We start from the raw sequence: 13657 nt of genomic DNA, 5'->3' as shown, positions 1-13657 counted from the left end.
CAAGCGCGTAATAACAGTCGTGTACGTTAAAAGTGTCTCGAAAACCGTACACCTTTCCCTAATTTCACATTCAAATTCCACACACGATCGTCAGGTCGCTTCAGACAAAGCGCCGCGGACAGTACGGCTGTGCTACAGCGGGTGTTTTCAATCGATTGATTGATTTATTTATTTACCAAAGCGACGGTATTACTATAAAATCGGAAAAGATTTTATTAGCCTGAGAGATTTATCACTAAATACCGAACAGAGCGCGAGTGTTAAATTGAAGGGTTTAAATGTGTCAGGAAATCTCCCAGGGTATGATGGGATTTAATGCGAGACATGCTGCTAGATCAAAGTCCTGTAGCAAAAAAACGTTTAGGCTCCAGAGAGTTCATAACCCTCGGGGAGCCAGAGCGTTAACAATGCGTAAATCTGTGTCGGAGCGAGAAAAAAGATTTTATGGAACGCCTTTATTTATTTATTTATTTATTTATTTATTTATTTGTTTGTTCATTACAGCCGAGGCAAAAATCCACTACCTTTATAACGCAGTCTTAGAAAATCGCGTCGATGACGTAATGTCCCATCATTCCTTCGTACAAGCGTCAAAAAAACCCCCAAAAAACAAAAAGTAACGCATAGTATTGCGTAGTCGTTAGATGTTAGTATGTCGAAAGGGCGTGTCCTATTCATGATATAGTGTCCTGGTTACTCTTTCGCTTCCTTGTTACTTAATATTTCCACCGCCGGCGTTTGTCCACTTGAGCACAGTGGTAGTTTAGTGGTTAAGGTTACTGACCAGAAGGTCATGAGTTCAAATCACAGCACCAACCTCTTTTGGGTCCTTGAGTATAACCTTTGACCCTCAACTACTTAGCTGTACGCTGTCTCAATTGGAAGTCGGCAAAATAACGTGTTCAGGACTTCTCGTTTCAGGTTCTTTATTCACTTGGGCTAATTTGCATAACGGAGCTGGATGGAAAACGACATACGTATCAATGTATTAGTCGATTTCTCAGATAACCAGGATGTGATTAAGGAAATGAAGCATGGGTTGTTCAGCATTTTTTTTCTCTCAGTAAAAGAAAGAAAGAACTAGCACTAGTACTATTCTGTCCGCCGAAGCACCTCTCACACGAACCCCTCTCTAACAGGGTTTTTACATGTTTTTGTGCTATTCCTAAACCATGGCTTATTTGTGCTAGAACTGGCATCTGTTAGCACGTTCGCCTCAGACCTCCAGGGTCGGGGGTTCGATTCCCACCGTGTGGAGTTTGCATGTTCTCCCCGTGCTGCGGGGGTTTCCTCCGGGTACTCCGGTTTCCTCCCCCAGTCCAAAGACATGCATGGTAGTCTGACTGGCGTGTCTAAAGTGTCCGTAGTGTATGAATGGGTGTGTGATTGTGCCCTGCGATGGATTGGCACCCTGTCCAGGGTGTACCCCGCCTTGTACCCGATGCTCCCTGGGATAGACTCCAGGTTCCTGAAGGAAGGATAAGTGGTATAGAAGATGGATGGAGAATAACTGAATATTAACACGTGTGAAAGTTCCCACATGAAAAACACAAACATCATAGCAAAATACCTCACGTCCTCCATTTTGTTTTACTGACAGGAAGACAGGTGTTAATATCGCGGCATCTGTATGATAATCACGCACGGTGCGAACTACGAGCTTGTGTTTGTCTGCTTGCCCGTTCCCATCAGATCGCTCTCGAAATTGGCCACCAAAGCAGTGCAAATGGTCACTAAAATAGCTGTAATTAGTATTAGCGCTTCTCTTTGCCAAGAATGAATACAAGCAGCACGCACGTGTTCCCGGCTCAGTGAAATACCCGGTGCCACAACAATTTTTTCATTAAACTTTAAAATATAGGACGTCCTGTCATGTATATGAGAGGTGGATGATGGGAGTTTTTGTGTAGTACCTTACAATCTTACAGTCTCAGGGATTAAATTATTGACGGCTGCTTCAAAAGGACTTTCATTTACGAACAGAAACAAAAATGTACGAGGAATAATCGAAACAAACACGCCTACTGTACACAACCTCGATTTGTTATTAAAATATGCAAATCTGTCACAGTGCATCATTTAAAAAAAAAAAAAAAAAAAAAAAAAAAAAAGGTAAGTTTTTATATTTGCGATAATTCAAATTGGTTTCAGATCTTTAACATTGGAGTAATTTGGGAAAATTAAAATGGGTCTTTTGCTTTTTTCTTCATTATTAGAAAAACAAAATGCATTTTTTTTTTGCCCTCTCAGATCATTGGGGGGAAAATCGTTGGGATATAATTAAGGAAATTTAAAAAATAAATAAATAAATAAATAAAAGTATTTTGTTTTTGGAAAAAATAATGAACTAATTCATGGGAGAGGGGTCTGGTGGTGGTCTCGAATGTCTCACACACACACACACACACACACACGCAGAGTAGAGAAGGTCTTACGTTTGCAGGTGGGCTGTTTTCCTGACCAGGTGCCGTTGGGAAAGCAGATCCGCTCGGCTGAGCCGTACAGCGTGTGGCCCGTGGTGCAGGTGAAGCGAACTTTAACACGCTGATGAAAGGTTCCTTCTTCCCGCGTGGCGTGAGCTGGTGTTCCCGGGTCACCGCACTCACCCGCTGTCTCACCTACACACACACACACGTCCACATGTTACCCTGCCCATCCATCATACAGACACGTACACTCTGTACGGGTCTCGATGACTATATTATATAATCTACGCTGTTCCAGGAGGACCCTTCGTGCACTCGTCTCTCTTTAAAGTCACACTGATATCACAAAGAGAAAGTGTAGCTCCGTTTAGACCTGCACACACACCTAGGATCCCAACAGGGGCTTTTGGAGAGAATGTATAGTATATTATATCGTTCACACAACTGATAAATCTGGTGACGAAATGCTAGAATTAATGCTAGAAAAAAATAAGAGTCCCCAGTTTATCATTACTCTTTAATCTTAAAATCTTTTTGTATTTGTAGAATTATGAATTTTCTTTTACTACATTTTTACTGCTGCAGTTCTCTAGTGTCTTCTCTTTCCCTGATGATGTTTTCTATTTGTATTTTTGTGTTTGTAAAGCAAACTGAGTTGAATTTAAACGTATAAAAGATGCTTTATAAATGAATTACAAATTATTATTATTATTATTATTATTATTATTATTATTAGTAGTAGTAGTAGTAGTAGTTGTATTATATTAATGATTATATATATTAATGATTAATAATTTTCCATTTGAACAGATTTGCCCATTAAAAAAAAACATTTTGACATGTTATTGTGAAAAAACAATTTTTTGAAAAATAAATAATTGATATTTTTCATATATAAAATATTATTATTGTGATTTTTCGAATTTTGTACCATTGGAATTGCAGTAAAATACCTCCGTCATCAACAGCTTCAAGGAATATAACAGTACGGAGGATGGCAAGAAATTCTCACTAATTATTAATTGTGGAATTGCAGATCATTTTAAAGCCAGTTTAAATAATAATAATAATAATAATAATAATAATAAAAACACTTCAATTTTAACTAAACCATTGTGTTAAATTAAAACTGTTCACCTTCTATAAATGTATATGAAGGGTGCCAATAAATCTGGACGTAATGGGAATTAAGTGGGAAGTGGTGGCTCAGTGGTTAAGATGTTGGTGTAATGCTCAGAAAGTCGTGAGGTCAAACCCCAGCACCTCCAAGCTACCACTTTTGGGCCCTTGAGCAAGGCCCTTGACCCTCACCCCCTCAGATGTATAAATGAGATAAATGTACGTCGCTCTTGATAAAAGCATCTGCCATAAATGTAAATGGATATCAATCAAAAAAGATCATAGTTTGTTTTTTATCGACGTCTTTCTTGTGATCCAATTTCAGTGATCCAGAAGGCTAAAACTCAAGAGCTCTATGTTGCTGATGAAATTCTGCAGGGCCAATGCTTTGCTTGTTAGGGATTTAGTCTCGGATGGATCGCCTGCTTGGGTAGACAGCGGGTGCCAATCTCTGAGGATTTCTGTGCCAGATATTTCCTCCGTTCCTGCATAGTTGCCCGTTTGGGAATCGGAGCAAGTTTCAGCAGTTTGGTTAAAAATGGGCCTGAGAAGCTGTATGATGTAGCAGGATGATGATGATATATACATAAAGAGTATAAAGTGTGATTATTTTAGTTACCATAGCATTCCTTTCAGTTTGAACCCAAAGATTTTTGGGATGTGACCACACCCCCTTAGATGATGTCTATACATACGAGAATTCACACTATGTTGTTACCGCTTTAGTCAACAACAACACCGACAACAACGATGCAAATTAGTGAAGGATAACTTGCTTGAGAAATGCTATCCATTAAAGCAGAAGTTTTGGTCCCTGGTGTAATAGCGTCCCTATGTGGTCCCTATTGTCCCTATTGGGATTTATCCTTGCACACGTTCATCCTGTGAGCTTGACTGAATCATCAAATCAACAGGAGGCGCAATTACATAACAAACTATGTCATCAGCATTGAATATAAATTTGCCGGATTGGGGGAAAAAGAACAACCTTATAGAAATGACACTGTGAAAAACACCAGGCTACCAATTATCATCCTAAAGCTAAGTAGCGTAAATGACAACCACCAATCATCTCTGTAAAGCAGTAATCGGGACGCAGCGACCGGAAATAAGTCGTCATGCGCTCACATGGCCCACATGAAATTCTGCTTAATCACACATTCAGGCTCTTGGGGGGGGGGGATGGCGGCATGAGGCTCGTGCACCACACACACAGGACAGGAATTTAGCCTTTAATTAATTTGTAAGCGCTGCAGGACCATGAACAGCATGAACGCACCACCGATTTGTCCTCAGCCTCTGGCTAATTCACCTTCTTTTTTTCTTTCATTTTTTTTTTTTATTTTATATATATATATTTAAATATAAATAAATGGAGGTACACTTCTCAGTTCTCAAGGATAGAAATGAACATGTGAAGTTTAATGAATACAGGCCACCTATGGAATGCTTTTTGTATGGAATTAAATTCCTGCCTAAATGTACTGAATGTAACTTTTGAAGAAACGAACAAAAACATACAATGAGAAAGAAGAAAAACCGTCTGAAACTCAGTGGCAGGAATGTAGCGCGGTCTTCAAATGAGCAGTGTTCTTTGTTAAGAGTTTTCTAAGCGTCCTTTTCACTAATCGTGCTTTATGGATGCGTTGTGAGAACTTTCATTCACTCTTTCAAACTTTTCGTTTACCCTCCGCAAGTTTACGTCCGCCTTTCTGGCACAAAGCTCTTGTGTGGGCGGGGCTTAGAAGCGATTTACTCTCATTGGCTAGTGAGATTTGGATCGACAGGTCCCTGACCTGGAAGTAGAGACGTCAGAGAGCGTTCTGGATGCGGTTCTCTGTATCGTTATAGTGTTTGTACTTTGTAGTGGAAATGACAAACTTACGTACTTACTTACTTAGTCAGCATATTAGTTTGTAATTAATATTTGAGGTTTGGGTTGTCTCATACGACAATTTTTTCGAGATGAGCTCTCAGGAGTGGCACGGAGCGTCGTCATCATCTTCCTCCTCCTTAGCTGCTTTCGATCGGAATCTATTAATGGGACCAAAACCCACGGACCAGGCAAGGAGGGCGTTAATCAGAGAGGCAACAGAGAGACCAAAGATAATACTGAAGGAGCTTGCAAAGCTCCACAGCGAAGATTGGAGTATCTGTCCCTAGGACCACTTTAAGCCGTACGCTCCACAGAGCTGGGCTTCACGGAAGAGTGGCCAGAGAAAAAGCCATTGCTTAAAGAACAAAATAAGCAAAACATATTTGCTGTTCATCAAAAGGCATGCGGGAGACTCCCCAAACATATGGAAGAAGGTACTCTGGTCAGATGAGACTAAAATTGAGCTTTTTGGCCATCAAGGGGAACGCTATGTCTGGCGCACACCCAACACTTCTCTACAGTGAAGCATGGTGGTGGTGGAATCATGCTCTGGGGATGTTTTTCATCGGCAGGGACTGGGAAACTGGTCAGAATTGAAGGAACGATAGATGGCGCTAAACCTGGGACGGAGGTTGACCTTGCAGCAGGACAATGACCCTAAGCATACTGCTAAAGCAACACTCGAGTGGGTTAAGTGGAAACACTTCAATGTCCTGGAATGGCCCCGTCAAAGCCCAGACCTCAATGAGAATCTGTGGTATGACTTACAGATTGCTGCACACCAGCGGAACCCATCCAATTTGAAGGAGCTGGAGCACTTTTGCCTTGAAGAATAGGAAAAAAATCCCAGTGGCTAGATGTGCCCAGCGACCTACCCCAAGAGACTTGCAGCTGTAACTGCTGCAAAACGTGGCTCTACAAAGTATTGACTTTGGGGGTGGGGTGTGTGTGTGTGTGTGTGTGTGTGTGTGTGTGTGTGGTGGGGGGGGTTGAATAGTTACGCATGCTCAAGTTTTTTGTCTTATATAAACCCCCCCCCCCCCACCCCCTAAAAAAAAAATCCATTTTAATTCCAGGTAGTAAGGCAACAAAATAGGAAAAATTCCAAGAGGGGTGAATACTTTTGCAAGGCACAGTACGTGTGGGAAAACAACAACATTGAAATAAATAGTTTTCTGTTGAATTTTGACACTTTAGCGGTTTAGACATGTTACAGACCCATTCAGAAATGACTGACATAACCACAATTGTTGTTTCTACCTCTGTGCGTTCTCTAGACTTCATTTTTCAGTCTGTTAGAAATCTGGGGCATTCTCCTCAGAAGCGCACACACACACACACACACACACACACACACACACTGGCCCTGCTCTACATGGATGCTTCCTCCTCAACAAACCCAATGCCACCCAATCAGAACAGAAATGTCAGGGAGAAAGAGGAAAAAAACTAAAAAAGGGAAGACTTTTTTCAGCTCATTAGGCTCTTTCGTTCCGGCCCATTCACCATTCCTGAGCTTTCCCTGAGTTTTCTCTTCATTGCCCTCTTTCAAAGCCTTACTAATAGCATACCTTTTCTGTCACCTATCTCTCCTCCTCCTCCTCCTCCTCCTAGTTTCCTGAACTTTCTGTGGAATACTGGAAAGTGACCTTGAATATGAGAACAGCAGTAAGGGCTGTGTGAGTTGAGTTAAGGACAAGTAGCGAGAGGTTTAATGCTTAAAGTGTCCACATCAGCATTCAGAACTCAGGACTGCAGTAACTACAAACCGCGTGGAGCACGGGACGAAGGTTTTGGGAAATAAAAAAAGGTGTGGCTCTTTTTTTTTTTTTTTTTTTTTTAAATTTTGCGATGGCTCTTGAATTGTATTTCGCATTTCTCCCACTTCAGCTAAAAGCTGTGTCACATCTCGCGCCAAGGCCCTAGGCGAGATTTTGACATTTGGAAAATGGGCTGCGGCTGGGTTGCCGAGTCATCCTTGTAGCAAATGAAACTTCGTTAGAGCAGCACGATGACGGAAATCCACGTTTTATAGCCCAGTTATACGATGCAAAAAACAACAAAAAAAAGACCCTAAAAACAAAACGCGATTAATTCAGCAGCGTGATGCGTACGCCGTTCACTGTAATAACATTCAGCAGCGTGGAAATACATTCAGACTCTTAGTACGTTTATTTACGAAAAATATCTCTTGCTTTTATGTTATTATTACAGTCAAACTGACAGTCTCCGCCCTTCCGATGTCCATCCGCTGCTGTTGTTTCTGTGTGAGACCTGTCTTCGTACATGCGTACCGCTGACCCCGGAGCACCAGCTGCCTAACATCAGCACCACGGACAGTGACATAACAAGTACCGGGGCCAGCGGCCAAAACGCAAACAAACACACATGCTCAGACGCACGGCTGCAGGATACTAAGCAGCGTCAAGCTTCTCCAGCCGGCACGAGCCTCATGGGAGAGAGAAACGGTTAAAAAAGGGACCATGTCCTCGCTCCGTTTTAGCCCCGAGGAAGGCATTAACACCGAGACTACCTGAACCTATCACGTACTGAGCATCGCTGTCCGTACCCTCAGATGACCCTGTCTGCATTTCAGCACTCTCCTTTTCAATTAAAACCTCCTCCAGGGCTCAACTGTCTCACCTGTGAATGAGGTTTTTGGTGCACAAGCCCTCAGGCATTAATCTCCTTCACATTTGTTATCACTTATCATCACTGACGGTGGCACAAAATGTTCAGAATGACTGAAAACTTTGTAAATAAGGAGAAAGCCCAGAATTGAGCGTGTCTAGTTAACGTCAAGTAAAGAATGAAACACTTCCGGCTCGTGCCGTTATAGGGAAATAAATCACAACACATTCACCGCTCACTTTTACCACAAGTTTAAGAGCGTCCGATCGAGTTTTGTGACAAAACAAGGGGTTAAGAGGTTAAGAGAAGATCGTGCATGCCGACAGGAAACGTTAAAACCGGCCACGAGCCGAAAATCCCGCGAACGATTCGTACCGCGCCAGGGTGCGTCTGAAACGAACCCCGGAACGCTGTTTTCAAAAGGACCGGGGATGGGTTCCCTCCAAAAAAAAACAGCCCTGTAGACAAACGGCATCGGATAAAGCACGTGAAAACGTGCAACGAGACTTAATAGTGAGGAATGAAGGTGAAAAAAGAACAGAGACGGACTCTGCTTTAGATCCAGCGAGAACATCCAGGGTTGATGAATGAGGTAGCGAGAGAGGAAAGATGGAACGCTTCTAGTTACGAGGTCAGGAACGGCAGATGTGTGAATCGAGGGAAACAGCTGGGCGTGTGGAGATGGATGGAAGGAGAGATGGATTGTAGAAGAAAAAGAGAGTGTGTGTGTGTATGAGTGTGTGTGTGTGTGGGGGGGGGAGCGATGTCAGGTTATGAACGCAAATTGGTTTTTACAGCATCCACGGTTAAAATGAGAACAGATCAAGGCGAAACTGTGGCAGGAATTAGAAACGGTCAATCAATTAGACAAATGGACTTTGAAGTGTGCGCTACGTAAACACAGACAGGGGCCATTACTCACGTGCGTTTAATTACTACACGAAGAGCAAACAGCAGGAAATAACACTCAAAAACGCTCAGCCGGACAAAACGACGAGCGTATAAAACCTCTCGCGTTCGCTGTATTATAGCTACAAGCTGAATACGTAAGAAGAAGAAGTCGTAAAACTAAACAAAACAAAAAAAACAGCCTGAAAGCATAGTTTAATATCCTCCCCGGGATATTTGAGAACTTGCTCAGGACTCGGACTTTTCTCAGCATGCTCTGACTTCACACGAGAATGTTCCGAAAAGATATAAAGACCAACGCTAAGGGTAGGATTGTGGGCGGGGTTTGTGTCTTTGTACCTTCTCCGCTCCGTATGAAACTAGATTCTTCGTCAAATGTTAAATAAATCAATAAATAAACGTCTCCTCATAGAAAACTTTTTTTGAACACGGTTTTTTAACCGGTTTATCTAGAGCATCCACCTTAAAAGACCCTGGGAATGAGCTGTTACTATAGAAACGTATATAATACATTAGAACAAGCGGGTTTATGTAAGTCTGCGCTTTGCCTTGCAGCACGAGGGGAATGAAAATGAAGCGGATTTTTCAACAGAACTGAGCTGATGAAGTATGATGTGACGCGGCTCTAACGATGTCGACGGCGAATCCGTAACAGGAAACGGCAAGAAGGTGACGAGGGAGTCGTAAAAAAGGTCTAGGTGATGCAGGGGTAGTATTGGTACCCGACACCAGCGCCCGACCTCGACCTCACTAACGCTCTCGTAGATACATGAACACGAATCCCTACAGCCACGCTCCAAAATCTACGTGCGTGTGATGGTTAGGTGTCCACAGACTTTTGGACATACACAGTATAGTGCTGTAGGAAGGAAGTCTGACCTGAGCAGTGAGGCAGGGAGCCGCTCCAGTGGCCGGTGAGCTGGCAGGTCCGCGTGGCGTCTCCGATCAGCCGTCGTCCTCCCATACACGTATAGCGTACGGTAGAACCGAACGTAAACTTTTCTCCGATCAGAAGGGCGTGAGGCGGGACGCCAGGGTGACCACAATCCACCTCTGAAACACAGAATACGTTAGAAAGTCCTTATTCACAACTCCATACATTTACATGTCAATCCTTCTGAAAAAATAATGACCAACAGTTAAAAAACAAAAAAATGTCGCATATATAAGCCGACGTTCCATTGATTTGCTCTACTTTCTAGAAGCAGGGCAGCATTCTCGCTGCCCCATTTAGCTCCATAGAGTTATTATTGCACCTAGTGGTCAGAAATGGCAACTGCAACAAGAGCTAATAGAGGCCCATTGGGACAGGAATCAAGCTGCCCCATGTTTGTGGCAGGAGCAGCAGACAGCAGGGTCTGAAAGGGTGCCAGGGTTGTGTTTTTCACGCAAAATTAGGCTAGTTTAATCGTCCGTGGCTGCCAAGATCTTGTTTATTTATATGTAAATAACAGGAATGAATACATTTCAGGAAACAAAAGGCATAGTCTAAGTCCAGACAGTGTGTCTATGATGTACACAACCATTTCCATAGTAAGATTATACCATACACTGTTGTAAAAGTATACTGCTATTCATATATTCTGCAACTACACCTTCAACTATTTTCCCGCACTTTCACACGTCTTAGCTTCCACCAATTTAGTGACCAGGTGCTGATTTACATAATTGACCTTACACATACCACGGAAGAAAAAAAAAAAAAGTCCTTGAGCTAAAAACGGAAAACTTTAGACGCATAACAGAGCTTTTTCTTTTAACTACTCCTTAATCAAATGCGGAACGTTCCAGAGCGCGATCGTTTACAAGGAGCAGAAGCTTCCTCGTTAAAAATTCCACTTCCTGTTGTTTTCATAAATGTTTGTATCAATTATGATAATGCAGAAACAGGATGCAGTTACTGCCTCAAGGGCAAGGGAGTACATTTTCCTTAACTAAACCCCAGACTGAACTAAAGACATCTGTAGAACACTGATCTCAAAATTACTGCAGGTGTTTTTTGGGTTGTTTTCTTTTTTTTCTCGTTCCACAGGAGGTGTTACGATTTAAATAAGGAAGAATTTTCAAAGACAGCGGTGGTGTGTGTAATGCAGCTATCATCACAGCAGCAAGCTGTTATTTTAAAAGCCTTATTTTAAGAAGCGAGGTGATCCGCAGGAACGAGAAGGGTGTGTATCTGCTACAGGGTTGTTAAAAACGCAAAACCCCCCCCCCCAAATATTGCTAAATTTATCTAAAAAAGATATGTTTTTGGATTGTTGATGCCCCGAGATAATACACACAAAATAATTCAGCAATAAAAGTGTATAGGAAGATTAGGTTATTTGGCATTTTTGAATTTGAAACATTCAGTATATATATATATATAACACCCCAATTCCAAAAAAGTTGGGACGCTGTGTAAAATGTCAATAAAAGCAGAATGCAATGATTTGCAAATCTCATAAACCCGTATGTTATTCACGATAGAACGTAGAAAACATATCAAATGTTTAAACTGAGGAAACGTACCGTTTTAAGAAAAAAAAAAAAAAAGGTCATTTTGAATTCGATGGCCGCAACACGTCGCGAAAAAGTTGGGACAGGGGCGACAAACGGCTGGAAAAGTAAGTGCTACTAAAAAGAAACAGCTGGAGGAACATTTTGCAACTAATTAGGTTAAATGGCAACAGGACGGTCACGTGATTAAAAAAAAAAAGAGTAATTTAGAGGGGCGGAGTCTCTCAGAAGTTAAGGATGGAAGCATATGCTGGTGTAAAACCTGTATATACCTTTCAGCATTATGCCTTTTTTTGGGGGGATTTATCCAGCAAGAAAGAAATCAAAAGAAATAAAAATGCAGGAACGTACCGATACACTCTGGTAACGGCCGGTCCCAGTAAGCTACTGGCTGGCAGGTCAGAACCGACGCCCCGAAGAGGTGATACCCGGGATTGCAGTCGTATGACACCACTGTTCCAAAGGTGAAATTCCCAAACTCGATTTTACTCTTCCGTATGGAATTGGCTGGTATCCCGGGATCGGTGCAGTTAACCACTGAGGAAAGAGCAAAACAATTTAAAAAAAAAAAAATACCCCACACAAAGAGTGTGTCACATATTTGAAGAAAATAGTATCTATCTAGTATAGTATCTATATACTATCACTGCTTTAGTGGAAAAGGATTGGTGCTATCTGAAAGTTTTTCATGTGAGGCCATGGTTTATTGAATTTAGCTTTCTAAACCGCACACAGCTCCTCTTTTCTCCTAATACATGGGGTCACAATTCAGGCCTAAGATTGAAATGAAGAATAAATCACTCCCAGTGTTGTAGTGTTGTATAGGGGGGGGAATCAATAATGGGCTTGTGCGAAGAAGCAGAGCTACTACTAGGACCCCAAAGTTGATTATTTTCTAATAACAGCATGACCTGAAGTGTTTTATGTCTCCTTTACCACAACAAAATGCCATTACAGTTTTTTATTTATTAAACAATGACACATTGTACTTTTTTTTAAATCCATTTACAGTTAAACTTAACGTCCATGAAACAAGTTAGCTCCCGTTCGTCGTTTTCGAACCAGACCCGTAGCGGGAAACTTGACGTCACAGCTCTGACACTGGAGACTCCTTTCATAAATGTTAAAATACCTGATATATCTTGCCATTATCTCGATTATAAAAAAAAAAAAAAAAAGGTATGGACAGACATACTTGGAGAAGTGAAAAAAATGACAAGGAATATTTGTTTCATCTTCTTTCTACTATACCACAATTTTTAAATGTACTATCGTACTCACAATTTTTTACACCCCCCCCCATCCCCCCCCGCACTTGTAGCGTTTAAAAGAAGCCATTTTTCCTCGAAAAGGCTTTGAAAAGAGTTCACCTCTGCAGATGGGAGGTTGATGGCTCCACTGGCGGTCAGGAAGACACTGGGCCTGAGACGGTCCCTCCAGCACGTAACCGTCATTGCAGATGAAGCTGACCACGTCGTCCAGGTTGAAACCGTCTCCCACCGTACGCCCGTATATCGGACTTCCTGGATGCCCGCAGCTGATCGCTGTCATAAAGCAAATAATATGCAGTAGTGTTTAAAAACCACTTGACCATGTTCGTCATCAGATCACACGGTCTTCGGTTAAAAATCCAGCATTTCCAGCGACTCGGATAGCTTTCTTAACGTGTCCGAATGAACGTCCGGTTTAAACCTCCGACTTAGACGCTGAAATAATAGTGATTACTGGAAAGTCGTCCAAAGTTTTTTGGGTTTTTTTTTTTTTCCCCTCAGAAGTTGTCTCTCAAACTTAGTATGACTTGTTATTTTTGCACACCAAATTGTATGCAAATTTTGCCATCTGTTGTAAAAACAAAACAAAAACAACAACAATAAAACACACCAGAGGCGAAGACTAGACAATACAGTTCACCTACACGCCGATGCCAACTTTTAAAGCAACGAAGGAAAACTTTTACACACTAATACTTTACGTTAATACATGAATTTGGGTTTTTCTGCAGGACAAGGAGGTGTTGTTGGGATTTTTTTTTTTAGGTGAGAGGTGGTACAACTCAACACACCTGTATTTTATTTTTTTCTCTGTGTCTGTATAAAACACTGCAACGAACCTTTCTCTCACTTTTCGCCTGGATTTGATCCCAAACCTTGACTTACTTTCTATTTCTCTGTGTTTGTCAGCCTAATCCTCCGGATCA

The 13657-nt window shown here is 41.8% G+C and overlaps 1 protein-coding gene across 1 annotated transcript in view; it reads right to left on the bottom strand.

Annotated features, from left to right (window-relative positions):
- The window catches only part of csmd3a (CUB and Sushi multiple domains 3a), a 345806-nt gene that overhangs the window by 41909 nt on the left and 290240 nt on the right, over positions 1-13657 (bottom strand). The window contains exons 55-58 of the mRNA XM_053610949.1: positions 12831-13004; positions 11812-11997; positions 9841-10014; positions 2436-2618 (exon numbers count right to left, since the gene is read on the bottom strand). Of these exons, the coding sequence (XP_053466924.1) occupies positions 2436-2618; positions 9841-10014; positions 11812-11997; positions 12831-13004 (717 nt within the window). The remainder of the gene's footprint in view (positions 1-2435; positions 2619-9840; positions 10015-11811; positions 11998-12830; positions 13005-13657) is intronic.

Source organism: Ictalurus furcatus, chromosome 23 (genome assembly GCF_023375685.1).
Source record: "Ictalurus furcatus strain D&B chromosome 23, Billie_1.0, whole genome shotgun sequence".
Taxonomy (NCBI): Eukaryota; Metazoa; Chordata; class Actinopteri; order Siluriformes; family Ictaluridae; genus Ictalurus; species Ictalurus furcatus.
Note: the sequence above shows the minus strand (reverse complement) of the source record. Positions and strands in the feature narration are given on the sequence as shown.